This window comes from Pogonomyrmex barbatus, unplaced genomic scaffold, assembly GCF_055798465.1.
Source record: "Pogonomyrmex barbatus isolate J1 unplaced genomic scaffold, ASM5579846v1 scaffold18, whole genome shotgun sequence".
NCBI lineage: Eukaryota > Metazoa > Arthropoda > Insecta > Hymenoptera > Formicidae > Pogonomyrmex > Pogonomyrmex barbatus.
This window is the reverse complement of record NW_028297114.1, coordinates 1,455,914-1,482,526: the sequence shown is the minus strand read 5'-3', so window position 1 is coordinate 1,482,526 and position 26,613 is coordinate 1,455,914. Positions and strand designations below refer to the sequence as shown.

The 26,613-nt window shown below is 32.1% G+C and overlaps 1 protein-coding gene, 1 long non-coding RNA gene and 2 other non-coding genes across 9 annotated transcripts in view; 3 read left to right on the top strand and 1 right to left on the bottom strand.

Moving 5' to 3' along the window:
• Nrx-1 (neurexin 1) overlaps window positions 1-26,613 on the top strand; it is a 222,029-nt gene that overhangs the window by 186,406 nt on the left and 9,010 nt on the right. For 5 of the 6 annotated variants that reach the window (XM_089074798.1, XM_089074801.1, XM_089074802.1 and 2 more), the window contains 6 exons: window positions 226-404; window positions 1,037-1,208; window positions 21,792-22,033; window positions 22,107-22,230; window positions 24,159-24,332; window positions 25,959-26,121. In XM_089074798.1, the coding sequence (XP_088930924.1) occupies window positions 226-404; window positions 1,037-1,208; window positions 21,792-22,033; window positions 22,107-22,230; window positions 24,159-24,332; window positions 25,959-26,121 (1,054 nt within the window). The remainder of the gene's footprint in view (window positions 1-225; window positions 405-1,036; window positions 1,209-21,791; window positions 22,034-22,106; window positions 22,231-24,158; window positions 24,333-25,958; window positions 26,122-26,613) is intronic. The other variant, XM_089074800.1, reaches the window with a different exon arrangement.
• On the top strand, window positions 20,958-21,153 carry LOC112552371 (U2 spliceosomal RNA). The gene has a single exon (XR_003096582.2). It is a non-coding gene; the product is annotated as a U2 spliceosomal RNA (small nuclear RNA).
• On the top strand, window positions 23,146-23,251 carry LOC112552372 (U6atac minor spliceosomal RNA). Its single transcript, XR_003096583.2, has one exon. It is a non-coding gene; the product is annotated as a U6atac minor spliceosomal RNA (small nuclear RNA).
• Window positions 23,163-24,285, bottom strand: LOC148936980 (uncharacterized). Its single transcript, XR_016138781.1, has 2 exons — window positions 24,144-24,285; window positions 23,163-23,734 (listed from the first exon to the last, which is right to left on the bottom strand). It is a non-coding gene; the product is annotated as an uncharacterized LOC148936980 (long non-coding RNA).

Below are 26,613 nucleotides of genomic sequence, written 5' to 3'. Positions count from 1 at the left end.
ACGATTTCTCTCGCCGGGGGGTAAATATTTTCCCGAATAGTTAATCGTGGTTATCGATGAAACTTAACATTCTCAGAAATGCACTAAAGTTAGAACAAAAATTAGTTTTATTCACACAACAGAAAGAAATAATTACATTGAAGCGGAAACAGTAGCAACAAACATAAAATTTAATATGTTATTAGACAAAACATTATCTTAACATCAAAATGTTTCTTTTCGCAGAGGCTATCGCTTACGAATTTGGAGCCGGAAGAGGAATTATCACGTATACCTTTCCGCCTGATCGTCGACCGGAAATGAAGCGGGATACTGTGGCTTTTGGTTTCGTCACCGGCGTTAATGACGCTGTATTGCTTAGGATAGAATCTGCGTCAAGTAATGATTATCTCGAAATCGAAATTGTTAGTATATTAAATGACGTTTAATTATAAAAATATTAGTATTAAATATTTCGCAAAAGGATTATACTTATATATATATTATTAGGATTATACTTTTATATATATATATATATATATATATATATATATATATATGTGTGTGTGTAACTCTTTGTAAATTCTTTAATAATTATAACAATTATATATGTATGTAATTTCTTTTATATATATATATATATATATATATATATATATATATATATATATATATACATTTACGCCCATTTTTATCAATATAGATTAACTGTAATTTACTCTTTATATTTTTTACTTTAAAAAATTAGGAAAATATAAAGAATTAAAGCAAGATTAAACTTAATCTATATTAATAGAAATAAATTTAATACATTAAATATATAATTGCATTTGTAAGTCAATCATTAGCTATTAAATGAAATTTAAATTATAATATAATAATTATTAAATCTATAGGAAGATCTATAGATAAAAATTAGCGTAATGATTATTCAAGCGTTTCTCTTAATTTATTTGCTTCTGTAAATTTTTATCGTAAAGATTTATTCTGATAGACACTAATCAAGAGTTAAATTTAACTGCAACAAAAGTGAATAATTCATTCGTGTCACACACAGGTGGAAGGTAACGTTTTCGCGGTATATAATATGGGCACCAACGATCATCCGATCGGCGAGGTTGGCGTGAAAGTTAACGACAACCAATATCATGTGGTTAGATTTACCAGAACAGGGCCGAACAGCACGTTACAAGTCGATGACTACAATTTGCAATCTAATCATCCATCGGGTAAGTAATTTTTACATAATGCATATCGTAGAGTACAATATTACACTGTGATAAGCTATCGCCGATCAATCGTATTGTCAATTTTGTGTTAGATGTTGCGATAAGGGATTTTTATTTACAAAATGTCGCTTGATATTAAATAATTCGACTGTCGCAAAGTCTTACTATGTCAATATTAATAAATTATCACCACACATGACAAAATTCCACGAACCCTTCCTCGACGAATTAATATAAAAAATTAAAAAAGCGCGACGATGATCTCGTGCGATTGTCACAATACATATCATTAATTATATTATAGAATTGAGATTAAATCCCGCGAATGAGGATAACATTTAGAGTGCAAAGACTGTATAAAAGTTAAAAGAGCTGTCGCGTATACGTGCTCGTAATACGAAACGATTCAAGCAGTACGAGAACTGCCGGGAAACTGAAGATGAAGGAGTCCCATGTGCTCTTTTATGAGCATCGTAGTGCCGGTCATCGACCCATCCATGGGAAACGGCCTTGATCAGTCCCGGCCATTGTCTCATCCTTTTCACGAATGCGAAAGCCGCTCTCACGGAAAGGTGCTTGTGCTGAAAATGATTTATTGATTGAGTCAGAATTATCAGGCGATTATTCGGAAATCTCACTCTTCTCCCCCGCCCCCCCCCCCTCCCCTCACAGTTGCACTCGAATGCATCGTCCGGAAATTTATGGAAATTTACATTTAGTTCTTGCCTCGATATTTCATAACATTTTTCGTCGAGAAAATTCAATATAAACATTTCTTTAGGATATATTTAAATCCACTACTTTCTATTCAGCATCACCATGACTGACAGATAATAATTCAGTGAAACAAATTATTTCTGCTATGAAAATTATTGCTTATTCCGTAAATTGAGATATCGATTAAGGGATTATTCTTAGAAACATTCTATTTCAGTAATTTCATTATAGATGTGATTCTGACGGCTCTCTATAATTAATTAATCGATTGACTGAAGATAAACACATATAATTATATTATATTAAATTGTGAAAAACAAAAGTGAATTCAATTAACATTTTAAGTATAAATATCATACAGAATAAATATTAATGCTCAACTCCATCAACGTAGATTAACTTTAATCTCGGTTCAACTTATTCATCTTTCTTTAGTTTTAAGAATTATAAAAAGAGAGTTGAACTGAGATTAAAATAACTACATTGGTGGAATCGGGCATAAATCCAGATAGATTTTATAATCTCCTTTTTTCAAAAACGATCTATGTCATTGTATATATGTACACAACACACACACACACACACACACACACACACACACACACACACACACGCGCGCGCGCGCGCGTGTTAACTGTTTAAAAATTCTTTTTATATAAAATTATCATATTAAAAGTTTAGAAAACCTATCTTTATGTCTTTTTTAAACATTTGCTTTCTTGGCTCGAAATAATTGATTTTTCTATTTTTCCATTTAAATTTATAAAGATTTTATTCATCTATTATAATTATCTGACACATTTGTAACAGTTAATTAAAAATCTGATATCTTTTAAACTTAACTTTTAATAATTTACCTTAATATACGTACGCGATGCATTTCGTGCCGTTGACAAGATGAAATCCTGATGCTCAACCAAGTGATCGAAGTTTTATTGAACGCAAGCTAAATTTATTTATTCTTGCAGGCTTTGCAATTTCCATGCATAACATGTTGTCCTGATAACTTGACCTTTAAAAAACGCTTTCGCTTTTCTGAAGCCTATGCTTATATCAATCCTGTTAATAAACCTGGGTGGCATTATCCTTCCGAAAAAAATGGGACTAATCACTCAATAAATTAGGCGAATGGATTAACTTTCTCGGATATACATTACATTATCCACACTAAATAACTAACTATTACTACATTATTTCAATTCAAATTGCAATTTTATTTAGTTACTTTGAATAAAAAAACCGATCACGAGTGATGGTTTGTAATACGTGTATTACATTCGTAGAACCTATGGGAATATTTTATTCTCAAGCCTCGTATTAAATATCAGATATATCAATCGTATTTAATTCTGTTAAAAAGCCGACATAGCGATGAACAAATATGAATGATCTCGGTTAATGTAAATTAATTTCAAAAATGTACAAACGGAAAAGAATCTTTATGGCAACTACGATAAATTTAATTAGTAAACGGCAAAGAGAGATTTCTATTTTTCGTGTACAATTAATTTTGTAATGTCCCCGGCATATCACATTTGCTAGGAATTACATTTGTTCAGCCGTGGTGTACGCGCGTTAATATAATTAAGTGCTTCACTTAGCTGTATTACTCAAATTGTTTACATCGAGTTATATAATAAACTGTCGGTTTACTTAATATAAATTTAACGTCCACTTATGTGCATACACCGCGGATTAATACGATGTTATTATGACATTTCTACATCGAACTTTTTAATATCAATTCTCTTTTGTATGTACTATCATACATATAAAAATGTACATACAAAAGCGTGAAATTACACGTTACTTTATTTAGCCTGTCTATAAAGTATATACTTGAAACATTACACATGAATATTTACATATCAAATTAGGATTTTCCGCAGCACTATTGAATGCCATATTTTTTTTATCCGGCTACGTCAACCGACTAGATTTACTTCATCATGTAATCAGGTGGTGTGTTTGCATATCCGCGCACAGATATTAATTACGATGCAGCATTGCGCATAATAGACTGTGTTGCACTCGTTTTCCTGACCCGAGAAAATTTATCGTCGACTAATGCACGATGCATTTTCATAAGTGTACGTGCTTTTCAGTCCCACGAGCGTTGTTTGCGCACTGCGGAAATTGCAAATATGCACATTTGCTTAATATTTATCGAATATTTATCAAGCCTTCTATCTATAATTTTATAATTTTATAAACTAATACTATTTAATTTATAAAATCGTCAAGACTGTTCGAATAAATTATACAATGAATATGTTTATGAGAATATCTCATAATTTAAAGATTTCAATTTTCATTATTTTATTATATTTTAATTACATAATCATGCTTCTTGTGTAGAATTTGAGTAAATTCAATTTCCTTGTGTATTTGTATTTTTCAATTCTTAAAAGATTATAGAATACAGATGAAGGATAAATCAAGATGTTAAGTTGGAAATATAAATATAAAATTTCTTGAATTTTAAATAGGGCTGTATATATTTTAAAACAACAAAATTTTTTAAATAATTTATTTAAGTTGAAGTATTAACGGTTATACAATTTGTTCGATAAAATACAGATTGTAGTCCTGAAAGCAAATGCCAAAAGTTAATGAGAATACCTAAGGAAATTGTGTGTCGCCGCTTTGGTGTGGAATTTTCGTGGATTAGGCTTCATAGGAAACCTTTGACCTCACGGGATATGAGCCTTTGTTACATTACAACCCTTTGAGTCTATTGCTGCACCCCAACTGCCTGCTTAGCGGTGTCGCATGAGCAAAATTCCTGACCAACGTTGCTGTTCTTGATAGCTTCCCAAATCATTTAAAACCTTCAAAAATCAATTTTCTCCTACTTTTCTAATAAAAGTTCACGACATACGCAAATAGATTTGATTGGATATTTTGCAAACTGCCCTAAAGAGCAGCTACTAATTAATTCCAGTCGACAATTGTTGCTATCTAATTGCTCTTGACATACAGATGTTATTTAATCAATTCGAACGGTATATAATATTGTTATATATTTTTATTTAATTATTATACTAAGAATATTATACTGGGAAGTAAATGTTTTAGATGATCATCAGCACGAGAATTGCACTGTTGAGAAATTTGTGAATTTAATACATATCACATGTCCCAAACGATTCATTCAAAATTTGGTATTAATTTAACATGATGTATTAAATGATATGGACATGTTAAATGGTAATACTAGTATTACCATTTAACATGTCCACATCATTTAATATTAATATTTTAACAGAAAATAAATGTAATCTTTATTGTAAATTCAATTATGTGTAAAATTAACATATTTTTTTGTTAGAAATATAAGATTAAAAGTTATTCCTATTCTTCATAGATGTAAATATTCAAAATTGTAATTAAGACAATGTACATTAGATACATTTGATATATTTTGCAAAAGAATAATTAAATATACATGATATAGATATTTAATCATATCTAATATATTTAATTGGAGCATTGAACGGTATTTAGAACATATTTTTTGTTTCATTACATAGAAATCTTACTTACGGGAAGATTTTAGATATCACACTCCTCTAGCGATGCGATCGATCAGTTATAGATTATAACATAAATTTTACATAAATTTAAAAAAAAAAATATATATATATATATATATTGTGTTACTTCAATATTTTTAAAAAAATTATTTTAATAAATTAATAAATTTATATTTTAAATTAGTTAAACTTAATTAATATAATGGACATATGTTAAATTTATATAGAGATATTGAACACAAAAATTAATAAAAATTTAACAAAACAGCAAATTCTTTAATAAAAGTACATAAATTTTCTAATTGTGTGAGTACTGATTTTCGAAAAGAAAATATATTTTAGGAATATCCTTATTTTATAATGATTTTCAATTATTATTTATTGCAATGTTCATTTACATGGAACGTTAGCTTGGCATGTATTTATATAAGCAAATGTAATTAGAGTAATGATATAAAGAAAGAGAATGATGAATTAATAACAAGGTTGATAATTCGGGAAATTGGGAATATCGGACATTAATATAATAATAATATAATAATGTATTCCACTGTTATGGAAGTATATATTACGCGTGTATATTAAAATCCTAAGTCTTCCGACTTTTGTTCTGCTGGTTTGATCATCAGAAATTCGTATAAGCTGAGGAAGTTCGATGCTTTCCGGGGCACATACGATGCCGCTACCCTCCCTCCACCCCATGTGACTCGTATATCGTGCGGCTTGCGAACGAAAGCGAGAAGAGAATCCTCTTCACGCTTTCTGCTACTCTGCTTCATGTGTGGAACCTTGCTTATCTCTAAGCCACGTATTCTCTCTCACGCGCGTATCGTCTTCTTGACCGTCACATAGACGAAAATATGTATACATCGAAGAAATAAAAATGTTTTATGATGTAATAAAATACGATCGTGTGAAACGGCAAAATTGTTTGAAGACAGCAGAATTGTATAATGAAGAATGATCGTGTAAATTTGTCGAAAAAAATAGAAACGCTTAAAATATATAATAAGATATTCACTTGAAGCGAGCTATCATCATGTCTCCTGATGTTATAAATCACGTTTAAGGCATTGCATATATACCTTAAAACATTGCCCTTGATAGTTGAAAATAGTGACGTTGATAAGTTTTCATTTTGAACAATTTTATTTTTTTTACTTCTGCAAACGAGACGTTTTTGTCTCGTAAAGAAAAATTTCATTTTTTTTTTGTCTTGAACGTATTCTTGTTTTTCAAGAAAGAGAAAAGATTCTGAATTATTTTATTGAAATTTATTTCTAAAACAGAAGAAAAAATCCAATAATTAATCATTTTCAAACTGAATGACTGACATGCATAAACTGTTATACATATACATTGCTCGTTAAAGATATAGTGGTCGGCAATAATAGGCCAACTACCTCGATCGAACTACCCTTTCAAAACTAATTGAAACAACCCCTTTAGAGGAAAGCTTGGGCGGAACCTTCTTACATCGCATGCATCTCTGATGGAAAAGGTCACGTGGTAGGCCTTTTTTCTCATTACATTCCTCGCTCCGGTACCCACGTGTTCAACCCCTGTGCCACTTCTTACCCTCCATGCGATCCTTGCCGTAAAATAGTTCGAACGACACGTGGTACTTGAATATCAGAAATCTGCGATTAATATTTACCTTCATGATATACAAATATCTTGACACATTGTTTGTCTTATAATTTAAATATAATTTGACATGTTAAGATATAATTGATGCTATTTATACCGCGATATTTATAGCGTAAACATAAATGACATTAGTCAATTCTTTATTTTAAGTATTTAAATTATTAAAAAACTAAATTATATTAATAAAAGAAACAGCTAAAAGTTTATCGATCACACGAAGAAATGAATATGAACAAGAGTTGGTGTAAAATCCTTAGCATCCTACGAGAATATCCTATGCGCCCTCCTCGATCGTCCTATCTTCCTGATATCTAAGTAGATCAACTCAACTAGAAGGATCAACCCTTTCGCTTTTATGAACTATAAATGAATCTTATATAACACATATTTTTGTATACAGAATAAGAGTGAATCAAACATATTTTATATTATTTATTATATTCAAATAATTATTATATTTTTGTATCTGATAGCGTATATTATAAGAATTTTTAATATTTATTTAAGTTTTAATTGATTACTTATTTATTAAAAACAATGTTCTGTATTTTATTAATATTATTGGATAATAATACGTAAGATGTTACAACTCTCTCTCTCTCTTTCTCTCTCTTTTTCTCTCTAACATATCTTTTTTTATTTACTTACAAATACACACATAAAATAATATAAAATAACATAAAATAATATATAATAATAAAATCGCAGTCTTTAAGTTTTTTCCAGATATAGCAAATAGTATTACATTTTATGAAAAAAATCAATTTTGTGCTCAATTGAGATTGAATATGCCTAAAAATATTTATTCAATAGGCATGTTATATCATTTGAAACATATAACAGAACGTTATTATATAACATACGCAATTAATAAAAAAGAAATAAAAATAGAAAAAGTTTATTGAATAAAATTGTAAAATATTTGTTACAAATAATTATATTTATTAAATAGTCTACGTTTCATAACTTTCTGGTAAAGAATATAAATTTTTATTCTCATACTAATCCATAATAATTATAATAATTCTTTTGCCAAAAATAAAGATAAGATGTATTAATATTATATATAATCAAAATGAATTTAATTCTGATTTTAAAGTACAGTTTGTTATTATATACGATATTAAACGATCAGTATCATAATAACTTTGTGTTTTAAAATACTTTCTTGAATATAAAATTATCCGACAGTCACGTCTAGGACTCGAGGACGCTTCTTCGAATTCCATACTACCCTGGTCTCTAATTAAGGAACTCTATTCATGGTATACTCTGGGGGTAATGTAATCCGCGTCCCTATGGGAACGCCTATGCATTCTAATGTAAGAATAACAGCTTCTCCCGGCCGCGTTATTTCGCGTCGTTTTAACCCACCCATATGTACCACTGATACCTGCAAAGTGAAAGTTTAAAGATATAAACGGAAAGTTTCGCTCTTACGAATTTATTATAGCTATTTATAGCTAACAATGTGCTAACAATAAACGTGAATTGCTTTCTTTTTCATTTAGATTTTCATTATATAAAAAGAATTACACGGATTATTAATTATCTGATCATAATGTATAAATTTAAATGAAACTTTGTATTTCCGTTAGTGCATAGCATGCGTGTGTTATTAATTTTAATTAATTACTTTTATGTTATTATTCTTCTACTATTATTCTACTTCGTTGCTGCTATAAAAGGTACATCATTTGATGAATTTCAATCGGTTAAAAGATGTAAAAAGTTATTGTGATAAAAACATTTATTCCGAAACAAAGTTATAAATTAAAAAATTTATTTTATTTTTATAATTATTTTTGAAGAATGATAGGAAGATGTGACAACAAGTTTCTTTCACGATCATGTGGAAATTCTGATCGATCGCAGAAGTGGTCAGGCCTAGAAATGAAATTTGTGTTCGAGGTTTCCTATCATTATTCTTATTTTATTTGTGCAAATTGTGAGACTTTCCATATCTCGTAATCGTTAGCCGCGTCTTGAAATTCCTTCCTACGTTGCCCTGATGCCCTAATACTCGATCGACGGAATTTGACCGTGGGCGAGATTCGTTCTCACGCTCGAGGCAGGATCTCAGGCGTCCTCGACGAAGGCGTCCTCCGATATAGCCGAGGGGTCGTGAGAGGGTTCGAACCTCGGATCCTCCTTCGCGATCTTCCCTCCGCGCGCGGTATATAGACGAAGACCTTTGAACCCGTAGAATTTCGTGTCGATAATTCCCAGGACCAATTCCTGGGAGGGAGGCACGGCTCGATGTCGCACCGAAATAATCTACATCGTGAAATAAATATAAAGCAATGGAATAACTTCAAAATCTTTCTTCCTAATATAGATAGATCTTTTTGAAAATGGAAAGGACTTATCTCTTCGGTCTTCTGCGATTTATTTTCAGATTTATTATTTCTATGTCAGAAATTCTTGAGAGACTCTTGAGAAGTGCTTTCACGTTTATAAAAATATCCCAAGATTTAATACGTAAGAAGATATCGCGTTATTGGTAACAACGTAATGCAATCATCTCGTCGTAGAGTATTTATTTCGGCGGATAAATCTTGCGCAAATCTCTGTGAGAATATTTTAAGAAATATATTTTTCATAATTGTGTAAATTATTGACTAATAAGTAATAATGATGATTATATTATTAAAGAATTCGGCACCTCTTGATTTCGATCGTTGATTGTAAAATATTTGAGGAAAAATATTAGTTTTATAAATCTAATATATATATATATGACATATCGTATTAAGGGCTAAAACAAATTGTTGCCTCGATAAACAATTTTCCCCATCATCGAATTGGATTATTTTTTTCAAAGTAAAAGGACAGAAAAATTTCGTTCGAAAAGTCCTTTCTAGACATCAGTGTGCGAATTTCATGCTGTCCACCCCCACTCGTGATCGTTCCAAAATCCAAGGTATCAAAGTATTCTCGGAAGGTTCACCTACTATGGATCTTTCTCTTAACGTTTTTCTTTTTTTTTCGTGGAAAGGCAAAGCCTCGTCCGTTAGGCTCGTGGGAATCGAAGGACGAGTCCCAACGGGCGTGAGAAAGCAGCTTCGAAGAGAGATCGAATCTTCTCAGGGTTACTAGGGAATCATTCAGTGCAAAGAAGCTTCTTCGGGGCGCGAGCACCCCGACGGGGGGTTATTAAGTAAGCCGGTTATTAAGTAATCCCATTAATTACGCTTCCATAATTAGTCAGCGTGTTAGATGAAGAACGCCTATTTGCCTATTTTTTGTAATTTTTTTCAGTTATGTAATGTATTTTTTTCACTCGAGATTACTCAGCATCGTTATAGATCAGCGTAAAAAAACGTTCTTACGAAATTTCGCGCGAATCATTTCTATAAAAATTATATAATATTAAACGCACTTTAACTGATTCTCTGTCTGTGTTATCTTATAAAAATAATAACGATGAATCATAATAATTATAAGCGTATCTTAGAAGGTAAAAAAATAAAGTTTGCAAAGCTTTCAAAGATTTTTGTAATTGTCAAAAGCTTGATAACTTTGATAGAAATATTGAAAATCTTGAAAAGTACCATGACATTGATTAAAATACTTATCTTACTTAACTTAAAACGTAATATTTTATTTTATTTTAAATAATTATATTTACATATAAAAAAATTATGTATATGTAGTTTATTAAAAATTACAATTATAACATAAAGCATTTCAATTAAATGACATTTTTTTCTTTGTTTAATTCTTAGATTAATACCAAAAATATTGATTATTAATTTAGTTGATCTAAAAATTTTATTTTTACTAATTATGTATTAAAATTTTGGATGGAATAATTTGATGCAAAAATTTGTATTTTTAAATAATAATAAATATAATCAAATTTTATTCTATTTTTTACAGTTTTTTAATTTTGTTTTCCTATAACTTTCTGCTTTTATATTTAGGGCAAAAAAATATATTATTTAAAAAAGCTACACATTTTTATTTAAAAAAACAAGAAACATAATTACATTGTATAAATGCGGAAAAGAAAACGGTTTGTAAAAAAATAAAACTCTTTAAGCCATGAAAAGTTTTCCATAATAAATTTTAATGACGCTATTTTTTATATAATAAGTTTTGTTGAAGTTTTGTATTTACGTGACGTTGTTTCGCATACAACGTGCACACAAAGATCCTTTCCAAGTACTTCCATGGTATTCTGTTTTCCCAATAAGAATGACACGCTCGACTGATCTTCTTGAAGGAATCCATTAATCAATAGGTTCTTGTCGAATCTCTTTAAAGAATCCAATTTATTTTATATATCTTATCCTATACAATATTGATTCTCAATTGTTGTTTCTCAATTGATTCTCAAACCGCTGTTTGACTTGAAGGAATGTAATTCAATTAGTGTTACGTATTCTCTAACTGAATGTAACGTAACGTCGAAATTATATTGATTCTAGATTTAAATCCCATTAATAAATTACCAAATAATATTTTCGATATATATGGAAATTACGAAACAATTATAAATTTTTGGAATTATTGATAAGCATATAATTGATTATATTTAACGCATATTATTGTACATCAATAATGAGAGATTAAATTGATGTTCAATAACTTTTTTATTGCGCACGAAACTCAAAGTACAAAACGCAATTTTAAAATTTGACGCAGTCATTACAAAAACTCGAAAAATTAGTATAATTAATCATGAAATATATTGAAGCAGTTACATGCATATATATAATAAATTTAATATATATTAAATATAACAAATAATTTAACACACATATATATATATATATATATATATATATATATATATATATATATTTACGAATATTTAAGATTTTTTGATACAATATTTTGATTGAATATTGAATTCTCATCTTAACTTCATCACAATAAAACAAAAGAATAGCAAAGAATTGAATAAAAAATTCTCTAAAAGTGTTGCTTGCAAAATAAAAAATATTATATGTTTTGTTATTCTAACTTTCATAAACTTTTGTGCAATATTTTATTTATCGCGCATTTTAAATTCTAATCTTGATGTGATCTATTATTGGAGTTTTAAAAGTTTTCTTGTATTGTGTGGTCGTAAATGAAAGACAATGTTGGTACTAACTGTGATCCTGACTGGGAACGCTAGCAAAAATTCATCTTTTCTTTAATATGTGTGTGTCGTCTCCTTCTTAGCGTGATGTTCTTCACGTTTTCTGACCTCCTGGTATTGAGTGTTCGATTAATCGTGTTTACAACGTTCTTCACGCCTCAGTTCAACCCTTAACATGTCATTAACGATGTCATTATCAATGCATTTTAATAACAGATGCAACAGAATCAAATGATGCGAAATAAATTTTGTATTTCGTAATATCTATCTATATAAGTGGCCCAATTTTAGGTGCCGTTGCTTGCTCGACGACATGTATACCTGATAGGAGGAGACTATAAAATTTCCGTTGGCGCACTTTTTCGAGATATAACACAGTATGCAAGATGTATCTACGAATAGGAATAAAAGTAAAGAATTATAAACCATAATTAGAAAAAAAAATTTGTTTTATTTTTCTCTTATAATTAGATATTCGTTGAAAATGATGAAATTTGTATTAATATATTACAAATCACTTTTTTACTTGCGAATATTCAAATAAATAGCAAAAATCAAATGTTGCTTGTGAAACGTGAATTTTCTAGTATAATTTTATCCGAACTAATGCACATGACGCGCTTTCTTAAGAAGTTATATAAAAAAAAAAAATAAAAAATAACAGGGAGAAAATATATACAAAATTATGCCTTGATATTAATATTTTACAGTATGCAAGTGGGTTAAATAAATAAAAAAGGAATGTAAAACCTGCTTGCGAAAGGTCTCTTCTAACATAGCAATCCGAGCATTTCTTTTAAACCTGGGCCTTTAGGGCCTGACGGAGGTCAAATTTCGTCAGGAACCGCTTCGACGTTTCTGTTAGCCTAATAGAAAATCTTGTACTAATTTATATTTATAATGCTTTTCACGCCTCTCAATGAATTACGGCGGTATAATGAGTGGTGATCGTTATACTATCTTTCTTTATAGTGATATATTAGTCAACTACAAATTAGATCATGTCATCATTAAAAAAGTTTTCGTCCTACTTATGAGAGATTTTTAACTTTCTGTTCTTTCTACTGCCCTGCTCTCTGAAATACACGAGATATCCGTTGAAAAATATTGGAGAACTTTCTGTCCAATTCTATATAATTCTTCTGTTTGATGAAGTGTTAAGCGAGAATTCAATATTAAAATTACATGTATCGATGGATTCCAAATATTAAAAAGATATATTTTACGTACAGAATTAATATAAGATTTTCAAAACACAAAAATATATTAATATTAATATTATTGATATTATTCTTATTATTGGGCGAACAAATTATATGTCGCCTAATTTAGATCATTATTGGACTTAGAAACTTACTTCTAGAGATCTTCTGCTGGCCTGACACTATTATTGACAAAGGTCATTCAAATGAATGGCTCGTTCAGAGAAACGTAATATCTCTCTTCCTCATATTCTTAGGGCTCACAGACCTAAGCCCTCGAGAAGGCCAGGAGGAAGCATTGGTTCATGCTGCCCTATTCCAAAAGCGGATCAAGCGCCTCGGGCTTATAATTTTTTTCCTTACTCTAGCCAATGTTTTCGTAACAATCTTATAATTATAATCAAATATCATTAATATTATATATTATTATCAGAACACTAATAAAATAGTAAAAGTTATTTTTTCTTACATTAGACTTACAAATCGTAACGTACAATAAGTATACATCGCAAAGCATTTATATATAAAAGCTGCGTGTATAAAAACCATAAAAATTAGTACGTATAATTAAATATTACTTACGTATGTTTACACACACACACACACACACACACACACACACACACACACACACACACACACACACACACACACACACACACACACACACACACACACACACACACACACACACACACACACACATATATATATTTAATCAGACGAAATATCCTAGTTTAATCAAGAAATCGCGATTGCCCTCGATTTCTAACTCGTGTAAATTTTATACGATAATTTATACGATAATTTGCGTCCATCCACCTGTTTGATTATGCGAGAGAAGGATCTCAGGGGGATGAGTGAGTGACGTAAAAGACATCGAGAGTATCCATGGTGCTTGTTGAACTCTCATGATACCCTGGTATCAGAAGCGCCACGCGCCTTCGTGGTTTTCCCACGAGCCCTCTCCAAGTTCTCACGCGGGCTCCTTCCCTTCCTCCACGTGTGCCTCGGTACAGCCGCATAAAAAAGGAACGAGCAAAAGAGATGGAAGAGCGGAGAGGAATAGTAAACGATTTCCTCCGGTCGATCGAGTCGCACGATCCAATATATTCTTTTTAAGTATCAAGAATGGGATACAAAGTGAAACGCGACAAGCTTGTCTATTAGTTTAAGTTAAAATCGCACGCGACATGATTCTCCTATTTTTTTTCAAAATAATCATAGCTGGAAAATCGCACATAGCACAAAAATCGTATTATGAAAAGTAGGAAAAATTACATATTTAATTTAAAAAAAAATATATATATATATATATTTTGCAATATGTAAATTCCATATTATTTATTTAGCATTTAAACATGAAATAAACAAGATGTAAATTCTTAAATTAACTTCGTTTTTTATGAAAAGGAAACATAATCTTTAATTATACATTAATAAACAATGTGCTTGCGGTAGATATTTACGCACACATGAGATTTTTTAAACATGTTTTAGGTATTTTGTAGATAAAAAGAGTATTCATATTTGCATTGTACTCATAAATTATGAAGTTATTTGCGTATGTTTAAAAACAAGTTACAAGTTTCATTGGTTCATTAGCTAATAATAAAATGGGTTGGTAATTAATTAATTATAGAATAAGGATAATAATTTGAAATTAGATAAATAAGTATTCGGATACGGGGAGTGAGAGAAACTTCCTGAGATCGGATGAAGTCCTGGCAGTCCCAAGTCTCGTGTTCTTGCGTTCCTGGAGAGACTCTCCCACGGTGCGATCCCGTGGGAACAATTTAATTGGCTTAAGAAGCCAGCCTCTCTTGTCCCAAGACGCCGGCTTTATCCTCCTCCATCCACCGTGTCGTCTTTCTTTCTCGTTCTCTCCGTCGAGCGCTGGTCATTTTAAGCCGTTTAACCCCCCATGTCGAAGATCGTCGACCTCTCGAATTGAATGTCCCCTCGTAAAGCTTGACCCTTATCATGATCCATTCCTCTCGGACTTCTAATTGTACGGCTCGATGAAGTTGATTGTATCGTACCGAATGATGATTTCCGTTCCCGCAAAGCGATGGGATACTCTTATTTCGTTATTCCCCGAGAGAAGACGCGTGGATCTGTTGTACGTGAGAATGGCGCTTTCTGAGAGAGAGAGTCCTGCCTTAAAATCCATGCAGATTCGATTCGCAAGCCGATAAATAAAAGCGACGTGTGCAAGCTGAACCATCGCGGAACTCTTTCGCTCGTCTGCAAGCCTACTACCGAACCAGATCGCTTGGCTGGCCTCAGGGACATTGTATCCCACGTTGCTGTGACCAGCCTGTGGGAATGAGCCCGCGTCTGGAATTCGTGAGAAAACTGAAACGCGCAAGTGCACACGCGGCATCGTCTTTTCAGTAATGCGCTGAAGGTGCAAACGTGTTCTCGGATTTCAAGTCTATATTTAAGCCTATAAATCTCAACAGGCTTCAGGACAAAATTTAAAAAGGTCTATATATATATATATATATATATAATTATGTGTAATTCGATAACCCTCGATATAGAGATCGACAAAATTAGAATTTTTATTTATTTTAATATTTATGAGATTAAAGCATAATCCGATGAGGTTGGAAAATTATTTTTTCAGCGATTAATTTTTGTAATTATTTCTATAGAAATAGCTATTGATTATATATGAGGTTTATAAAAGTATAAATTGGAAATGCAGAATAAATTTTTTATCTTTTTTTTTTTTATAAATTTAAAAATTTAGAAACGTATGTGTGTTTTTTCGTTTTTTTATTTATTTTTTTTTTTTTTTAATTTCAGCGATGCATATAAGATGAATCCAATAAATATAAAAATGTCCAAGTATAAAAAGATTTATTTTATTTACATACATTACTTAAAAAAAAAATAAATATAACAGTTTATTAAATCTACATTACAATCTACATTACAATCTACATTGTTGCTCGTTTAATGTAATTCCTTTTTGTTATTTCATTGAATAAAATATCAAATTTTTTATCGTACTTTAATAACCGCCATGATAAAATAATGTACATCGATGATAGCCTAGGGTAATCAAATATATTATTCAAAATCGAAGAAATGAGGGAGAATGAAGTTATCAATTGTCAAAGTATTTTCTCGAGCATAAAATCTTACATGGAAAGCTTTTACATTTTTTATTCACTTTCTCACGTGCCACCGCCACCAATAACGAATCACCCCGCACACGACCTTCGCTAGAAGGTTGAAGAACCTTCCAAAGGACACGTGATAGATGAAGGAATCGCTCCTACACTTTGATACGTGCCTGATGCTCAGAAAGGTGATTTCAGCCCCAAGTTCAGCATTTTCTCACGCTCGAACACTCGAGTCTCGCCGTTGCGCCTCCGAAATCTCATTATTTTTTGTATCGGCAAGCGATGAGAAGAGAGCACCATGGGAAAGCAGGAACGTGGTGCCGAAACCGCGCTAAGACTTTCTTCTCACGATTTTGGAATCCGTCGCCTCTAGGATTGTTGCCTTTTTTTAGTAGAGAGAGGATGATTTGTTAGACCCAACGCACCAAGTTTATCGTCCCAGCCACACCTACGCTGCGACATGAAACGGCTTAAAAGATATATGACAACAAATGGCTCGGGATATAAAGAGATGTTCGTTGGGCAAATAATTATCTTTTCTCTCTTGTACTTAGACTCGAAGATAATTGAAGATATTTTTAACAAAAATCTATTTTATTTCACATTTTTGTTAATATTAATATTAAGAAAGATTAAGAATCAATTTAAGAAAATAAGAAGATCAATTAATTGATTTTAATCTAAGTTCGTAATTTGTATTAAAAATATATAATTTAATATTATTTTCTAAAAATCGTTCGCATCTTATTGCTAAAAATCGATGAGAGAAAAATATTATACGTAAATATTTTTCTTAATTTTGATACGCTCTGAACTATAAATATTTCCCTTTATGGATAACACCACTCAATATATTTCATTTTACTCGTAATCTACAATGAAAGAAAAATACCAATTTTAAAAAATCATATTTATTTTCCTTGATACTTGTATTTTAAAATATTTTAAAATATTATTAACAATAATATACCAGTAGTCTCTCAGCGACGCGCGCCGAGCCTGTTATTGGTCTATTCTATAATAGACGTTTCAGATGGCTTAATTGAATAGAGTCGGGTGTCGGTGCTTAGAAGAATCAGGCAAACATAGCGAGTTGGTAGTTAACCTAAGCTGCTCTCGTGCGCTAGGAACAGCCTTGGAATCTGAAGGTCGTTCTAAACCTACCAGACAGGATTCAGCGACCGGTCGCGAGCACGCCGATTCCCGTGGCGCCTCTTCGCATATTGCTCTTGTTGCTTGGAGACCGAGGCAAGGTGTATAGCAAAGAGGAAAGACACAGGAGAAATCTGTAGAATCTTAAAAGTCACTATAAAAAAATCACTATATACAAAAGTGTGATACAAATAAGTGATAAAAGACTCGCGACTTTTTGTTCTCTTCATGGTTGATTTTAAATGGCAAATACTTGAGGTCTAGTCAGTCGCTTTAACAGGCTGCTTATAAATTATAATAAATTTTTAAGAAAAATATTTATATTTTTGTCTAATTATTTAAATTTATCTAAATTGTATGCTTTTATTATTTATTACGAGTTGTTTTTTTACTATCTTCTCATATACAATCTTTCTCTATGTGATCGAAATATCGGATGAACATATACTTCTAAAATTGAAATAATCTTAGAAAATCCCAAAATCTGTAATTAACATCGAGTTAGCGCTAAGCTTAACGCGCGAATATATGAAACTCGTTTTCTTGGCTCATTAATCACCGTCAGCTGGCACATGAATGAAGATGTGAAGATTAATGGCTCGGTAGTAATTAATTTTGATGCAGTGATAACGTGCTACCGGTCGAAGACGATCGAGTAGGATCATCCGTCTGATTGATGCCGCGAGATCTTTGTTCATCAATCTGACGTGAGGTACAGGTCAGTTTACGCGAGTTACATCATCTTTAAATATTTGTAGGTGGCTAACAATTGTTGAAATTACGAGCGATCATACGATCGAACGATCGAATTGAAAGATGATTGATTTGAGAATCGCATTGTTCGATTGAAATGAAGACGCAAACACGTCCCACGGTCGAGTCGAGCCTACACAGCGGCCGAGCGTGCACATTTGTTTCGCGTTCTGCCAGGACAAGCGACAAGCCAGCCGTTGTACGAATGAAATGCACGTGCACGGCGCGTTTACATTCGCTGTTCACGTCCGTATACGAAACGCCGCTATCATCGCCTGGGAATCATCGATGTTTCCCATACCCAGAGCTCTCCGTTCTCACCGTAAAACCGACGGTTCCCAAAGCGCATCCGTGAGACTCTCGTCTCTTTAAATTCGGGCCCTTCAATTTTCATTCATTAGGATTAAGCTCCAGCTTCGTGTACGTGATACCCTCCCACGTGATAGTCCAAATTAAACATCAATAAAACATATCTTTCTATTTCTTTCGATTAAGATATATTTTTTATTCGGTTCCAAGCCATTTACGATTTTATATTAACTGCGAAAAAAATAAAAAATCGCGGATGTCTTCATTTCAATTTTTTTTTTTTTATATATAATATTTTTATAGAGGCTTCTTTTGCATAGAATATTTCTTCTTTGCTACATTTATTCGTTTCTTAATGCAAATCAATGAAAGTTTTATTACATTAAAATTTCATTAATATTAATAATAATAGAAGCTACGATTACATATAATAATACGAATAGATATCGTTGATTCATTTCAATCTATTTAAGTAAATTAACAAATATTTTCGTGATATAACTCTGCAAGACATGTAAATACGCGAATATCTGGGACTTGAGCATTCTCGTCTCCTGATTCACTTTAGCCAAATGTGCCACTTGTCTAAGCATGACAGCTCAACACACTTTCGGATTCGATACCTCCCGGTACAACATACTTCCCTGTTAGTTTACTTATCAATTTAGATTATGTCGCGAAAGAGCTAATTACCTGAACTAAAAAACCCAGAATTTTTATTTCCAAACTTCAAATATACTAACTTGTTGAAGTAATTTTAGAATTTCTCATTGTTTCTCTTATCTAAAAAAAAAGTCTTAATTTTATTTTTTACGTATACAGTTTTTTTAATTTATAATATTCTGTAGGAATAAATCTTTACTCTCAAAAACTTTACGAAATATCGGCGGAGGATGAATATGAAAATAGTGTTGCTGTTATTCAGATTTGATTACGAGTGCTAATTTTGATTCTTTACGATGGATCGCGAAGATTACTAGTTTCTTAGCATGCAAAGATTTCGGTTTCGTCGACTCTATTCGATTCCTGGTGCCAGCCGGAAGCACGACCACACCCGGCGCGTTCATGCTCTCCTAGTAGAGTGATACAGTTTATTGGACTTCTTCAGATCGGAATGCGGCGTCAATGACATCTTTATCTCGGTACGAAAAACAAAAGGAAAGGAAGGAGAATAAGCCCGAGTGGTTAACTCGGGACACATGCTGCGACGTATGTACACACGTGACATTTTGCATGTCACTGCTCATGCATGGATTCACTTCCCATTGAAGCTTATACAGGCCAAGTGTACCAGCTGCATTTTTATGCCATGCTGGTGAACTGACTATGCCCAACCAACGAGTGTCAACTGTATTCTCTCGTAGTTAGGTTGGATCACACGTCTCAAGCCACGTGCTCTGACTGGAATAAAAACGGAATTGTGGAAGGGATATGACCGACGATATCGATCGCTTTCAATTTTTAGACGTATTTTTCATGTATGTGCAATAACAACAACAGTATAATTGCAGCAACGTATATAGTGAATGGCTGCGTTCAATAGAAAAAATAATTTTGCAATTGTCGTAACATTCTGCTATATGATTGGTTCTTGTCTTTAGTTCTTTACTGCATCTAAATACATAAATCAAATATATTAATATATTAAAGAATCTTATTATTATAATATCAAAATTGCTTTTTCTGCTGAATACAACCTATGTTTATGAGTGCAGTCTGGATATACTGAAATAAAGAGATTAAACAAAGAAGAATGTAAGGAATATTTATAGGAAAATTGATTTTATATGCTTACATAAAAAATAAATATTTATCTTTTAATTTTATAAAGAATTTACCCTGATGAATATTGATAGAGTTTTTGATAATTTTTCTTATTTTTTCAACAATTGATATTCTTTACATTTCTACCAAAATAAATATTAGATATTTTATATCAATTTTACTTTTCATAAATGCATTCATACATATAATACACATTCACACATCTTCCTTGACATTTTTTAATCTTTTTTTTTTTAACTGGTTCTCTCTTACAATTGATACTTTATTGAGGATTCATTCAATACACATGCGCGAGGAAAGCGACTCTCACGCTGATCCTCACAATAGTTGCTTCGTTCGCCGCTACGCGTCGTATTTTCTCGTATTCAAGTTTTACTAGGACCTTCTATATAAGACCCGCAGAATTCGATATTGTTATCGCTTCTCGGCTCTTTGAGCTAAGATCAAAAGTGTAGTATCTGTTCTTATCAGCTTAATATCTGGTACAGTCCCCATAGGGGACTCAGTATATTAACCTGATTTTTGAAACGAGGTGGGTGTTTACGGGGCTTGCTCCGTCCCCACTACGGGTCGACCCGATATTGCAGTAATTTCGGGTTTGGCCTTATAAATTATTCTAAAATTAAAAAACTCTTAGGACTAATCAGAGTCTAAATTGAAATTATTAAGTGAAACTCTTAACATTTGAACTTCGAATGAGAAACGTAAGATCAAATCGAGTAGAAATGTATATATAGGTTTTTACTTCAATGTGTGTTTAGCACATATGATGAAAGTTTAGACGGAGTAAATAATAATCTTTCGTAAATAATATCAAAGAAATGTGATTTAACCTTGTCGATGTAATACATTTATATATAAGTGTCGGTCCACAATAAGTATTTAATCTTTAAGTCGTAAGAAATTGACCAATCATAATCGATTATTCTTTTCATATTCGATTATAATTGATCAATTTCTTACTTCTTAAAGCTTAAATCACCTATTGTGGACCGACACTAAGAGGCAAATATTTCTTTATTTATATCATACACATTTGTAGTTAAAACTATCCCATATAAACATCAATTAGTATGTAACATAATTTATACGTTCATTATAATTTTCCATTCAACAATACAACTGATATATAGATTTGATAATAACTGTAGTTTTTTTATTGCTTTTAATGTTAATAAAAAATTGACGGTAGTTCGTAAGATAAATAATACGAAATCAGGAATAAATAAATTTGAAAATTTTCTTGACAGGTCATCAACTGACAGTATTCAACAGCCAGTCGACTATTCAAGTGGGTGGTCGATGGAATCGCAGTAAGGGCAGAGTGGAAAGACCATTTCTCGGTGTAATAGCCGGCTTAGTCGTCAATGGTGCTAGAATCTTAGAGCTGGCAGCATCTAAAGATGGCAAAGTTACGACCAGAGGAGATGTGCAGCTTCTACCAGCCGGGAGTCTTTTGGATCGTGCTGCGCCGTTGCAAAGAATGCAACAGGTACACGACAATGTCTCTTAAGTTGATTTCCTTAATATAGAATTTCATTATTGCTAATTAATCTCACTTGTAGACGCCCGCATCCGGTTTTCCCGGCGTCATGGACGACCTTATATTCTCCGGCGCAGGAAGTGGCTGCGCCGGAGATGACGAGGACGAGGAGTGTACTCCAATCTACGAGTCAGGCTCCGGTAAGTGTAAGTAATATTTCCGAAGGCGTAAGTAATAAGTCTATTCTGCACGTTTTCCCGCGAGGGAATTATTCTTATCTTCGTGCGCGTGTCCTATCTCCTAAATCACACATCTTAACGTCGATCGCATTTCGCATTAATGAATGACATTACAATCTTTTTCGCACGTTTTCATCGATATAATGTTTTAAAGATTCCCTTTGATGGTTTCTTCAAAAGCTCTTTTCTTTTTCAAATTATCAATTTTTTAATTTTAAATTATCTCAAATTTTTCGCATGTTTTTGTTATTATATACGTGGTATAATAATATTACGTGGTATAATGATAATAATAATATATGCAGTAAATAATAATATAATTATTATTTATATAAGCATTTGTTCAAATTTGACTACTATTTTATTTCACTTTAAGTTTTTCTTATAAAAACAAGTTTAACATTGTATCTGTATTTATCATATACATGAGTGTTATTAATTATTTCAATATCCACGTAAGACATGAATCTAACATGAGATAAAGATTGACAGCGAAAGAATAAATTACAAATAATAAAATTTTAATTATGATGATAATTATTTGTCAGAGCGATATATTAAATCTTAATTTTTCAATTCGTGACAAATTTACTCTAATTACTGAATAGATGTTTCACTTCCATCTCACAATAAAATTTACTGCAGCAGCATTGAATCCCACTAACGCTTAGAGTGGAATATCAATAGAGTGCAGTGAAATTTTAATGTTGTTAAAATTTGAGAGTGTAACAGGGTACATTATGAAATTTACAACAAAATTTTCCTTTACGGTTTTGTAATACAATTATTGGATTAGGGATTATTTGCAAAAAACCTACTTTCTCGATAGCGCTCGTGAACCAGTCGTTCCGTATATAAGAGCACACGTATCGATCCCCTGTCGTGTTGTATGAAAGGAGAGAAGTTTAGCACTCCCCTAGACAAGGATGGACAACATATGTACTGGTAGGCACTGTCGTCAGTTGGCGGCACTTACCAAACACATTTTTTTATTTTATTTTATTAATATATGTATATATTATAGACCAGGATTATTATTAATTTTTTACAAATAAATGGTCGAATGTTTAAGACAGTTAATTATTAAAATGATTGAAAATAAAATCTTTTTTTTTTTCAATTGTATTGCTTAAGCAATTATATAATTACAAGGTATTACACGCTAAGTTTCTTTTCGGCTGAGAATCATTAATATCGACTTTACTCTCCGCACGCATCAGGTCACGTGAGGAAAGGCGGTCCCGCATACACTCACGCATCACACATACATACACTTACACGCACCGCACGTATCGCATGGCATGGCCACCTTTTCGTCTTCATGCTCGCCCGGTTGTATCTTCGATTCATTTACATATTTAGGATCGTCGGCCGGAGAGATAGAGTCTGACATCTCTCCTTTTCTCCTTCCAGTAAACCTCCTGCGACGGACTGAAGTCCCGTTCCAAAATCTTCTCTGACTGACTAAAAACTAAATTAACATCGCCACGTTAATGAGACGCGATAACTGCGAATGATGGTTGAACGTCACATCCGGTACATGACGCGATCAGTATATCACAGAATTTCCGCGTGATCCAATTATGTCATTTCTCTGAAGAATTTACAACGATAAGAGCTATATATGAATTCGTTTGACGTCAAATCATTATTCTTTATTTTTGGACGTTTTATAATGCAAGCGTCAACGAATAACTATTATTTTTAATTATTAAAAATTTTGATAAAATCATAGATAAGAAATATATTTGTTATTATTTTTTAAACTGGGATACAGTGCAGAATACGAAATTTTGCTACATGCATAATTACTATGTAATCTTATGTATTATATAATTGTTCTTATGTTGTAACGTTATATACGTAATCTTAATAATTACCGCTTGTCTTTTCAGATGATATCATCACACCAGTATACGTAGCGCCTACACGATTACCGACGACATTGAGGCCAAAGCTGCATAAAGAAAATATTCAAGAACGTCCATCCTGCGACGATGAGGAAGACTGCGAGGAGGGCTCCGGCGATCTCAGAACAACGGAAGAGATTTTCGTCACTTCGGCTTCCGGTTGGTATTTCCAAGAGTATCCGTTCTACCTAATAATTTCTAAAACTTTTCTTTCAGCAGAAAGCTGCAAAATGCAATGTTTCGTAAATCCTGAATTTTTAAATCTCGAGGAAGACTTTACAAAGAAGAACTTATTTGCAAGCTACTTTAAGTTTTCTAAAATTGATTTTATATATATATATATATATATATATATATATATATGTATATGTATATATATATATATGTGTATATATGTATAAATATTAATTTTTAACAATTATATTAATATTATAGGTATTTTATAAAATATATATATATATATATATATATATATATATATATATATATATATGAAATTATGGAAAGTTTGTCATGAGGTTTTATCTAAACACAAGTGGCGATCGATCTTATCACTCGGTCATCGGCTTTAAATATAAAGAGTCCCCTTATGGAAATACCCCGTGAGCATCTTCTCCGCGTTGCTGACGACTTTTTGTGACGTGCGCACCAACCGTTGCCTGCAATGAAAATAGCACCACCCTGTTGCTGAGGGCGACATTCCTTTCAGTAATAACATTCGCCCCGTCGAGTCGTAACGTTGTAAACTAGATACTCTGGCTTTAACTGTGCCCGAAAATGATGTCATGTACCTTTGAACTTCGTAATGTTAACTCGTTTAATATAACGTGAAACATTCATAAAAAATTCTTCATTTTTGTGCGTATATCTGTTAAAATAATTTACAATTATAGCGCATAGTTATGTGTTCTATTAAAGTATTCTATTAAAACAGTGCGTGTCTGTGTGTAATTGTTTAAAGTAAAATTCCTTGAAAATCAACGTGAGAGAAATCTCATGATAACATATTTAAACTCCAAGAAGTTCTCGCGAATTTAATGTCTAAAATAATATTCATAAGGAGCTTCTTTGTTGTAAACAACAAATTTACAATATAAGCAAAGCTTATTAAAATAACTTATAAGATTTCAAAAGACCATAAAATTTTCAATATGTAATAATAAGTATGTGCTATATATATATATATATATATATATATATATATATATATATATAGATATATAGATATATATATATATATATATATATATATGTATATATGTATATATTAGAATTTTTTATAATTAATATTCTATTATTTCTCCCTGAAACATTATTATATACATATTGCGGATTTCATTTCAAGCTGTTGGCGTTTAACATTTGCAAGACTATAGTGCATAAATGCGAGACGTGATCCGCAGCACAAAGAAGATATCACTTTGTTCTCGTCATAATCGAAAGTCGAGTCGATGATCGCGTTGGCGTTACCTCATGGCTTTTGTCTTGTATAATACATTATACATACGTTCCTGATGTCCTCGGAATCGTTCGGCTCGAGCCGTTTCTGCTTACGCACGCGTGAATATTTGTCGGCCTACGCACGCGTAAATATTGCCGCCTCCGCACGTTTCACATCCCGTCCCTTTCATTTCCATACCCTTCTCCCTGCGTTTCCCTTCCCCTCCCTCTCCCTCTCGCCCTCCTCCTCTACCTCTTTCTCCTGAAACATCCCCTCCGCGCGATGGAACGAGGCGAAGCAGCCCCCTGACGAACTTTTTTTTTACCCTCTGCTTTCTGTCACAGATATCAGCTCGGTGACGTACACGACGCCTCGTGAGTACTCGACGAGCCATACCAGCATCCAGACGACGTCGTCGGCGTCGTCGACAACGTTGAGCCGCGACGTCGTCACCGTCTCCGTCCAATATAATGTGTCAACCACAGACCTCGAGACCAGCCATAGCAGGTGCGTGCGTCTGTCAGCGATGACGTTTCGAGCTGTTGAACGGCAACGCCGTGTCGAATAATCGCTCGCTCGTATTCATTGATTATTAATTATGGTAAACGTTTAGCGTACGTTTACGCGGAATTGTGCATTTCCTATCGAAACTTCACGTTGAAACACGTGGAACACGCGGAACGATTCAGATTATCTCCTGTTGATCAATTGATAGCTTAGTCATAGAATATATTTATTTCAATTTTTTATGCTTATATAAACTTATAAGTTGAAAAAATTAGTTGAAGAATCTTTTGACGTTGCAGAAAACGTTAACGGAGCAAAACGCAATTAACAGAATCAATTTATCTCGTGTTAAGGTACACATATAATTCGAGGTTACAAGTTAAAAAATTTTGCAACTCTTAAATTTTACAATTTTACACTTTTCAGTCTGCAATTTTGATAATGATTTAATTTAACATTATTAATTATTGGAAATGTTATCAGCAAATATGT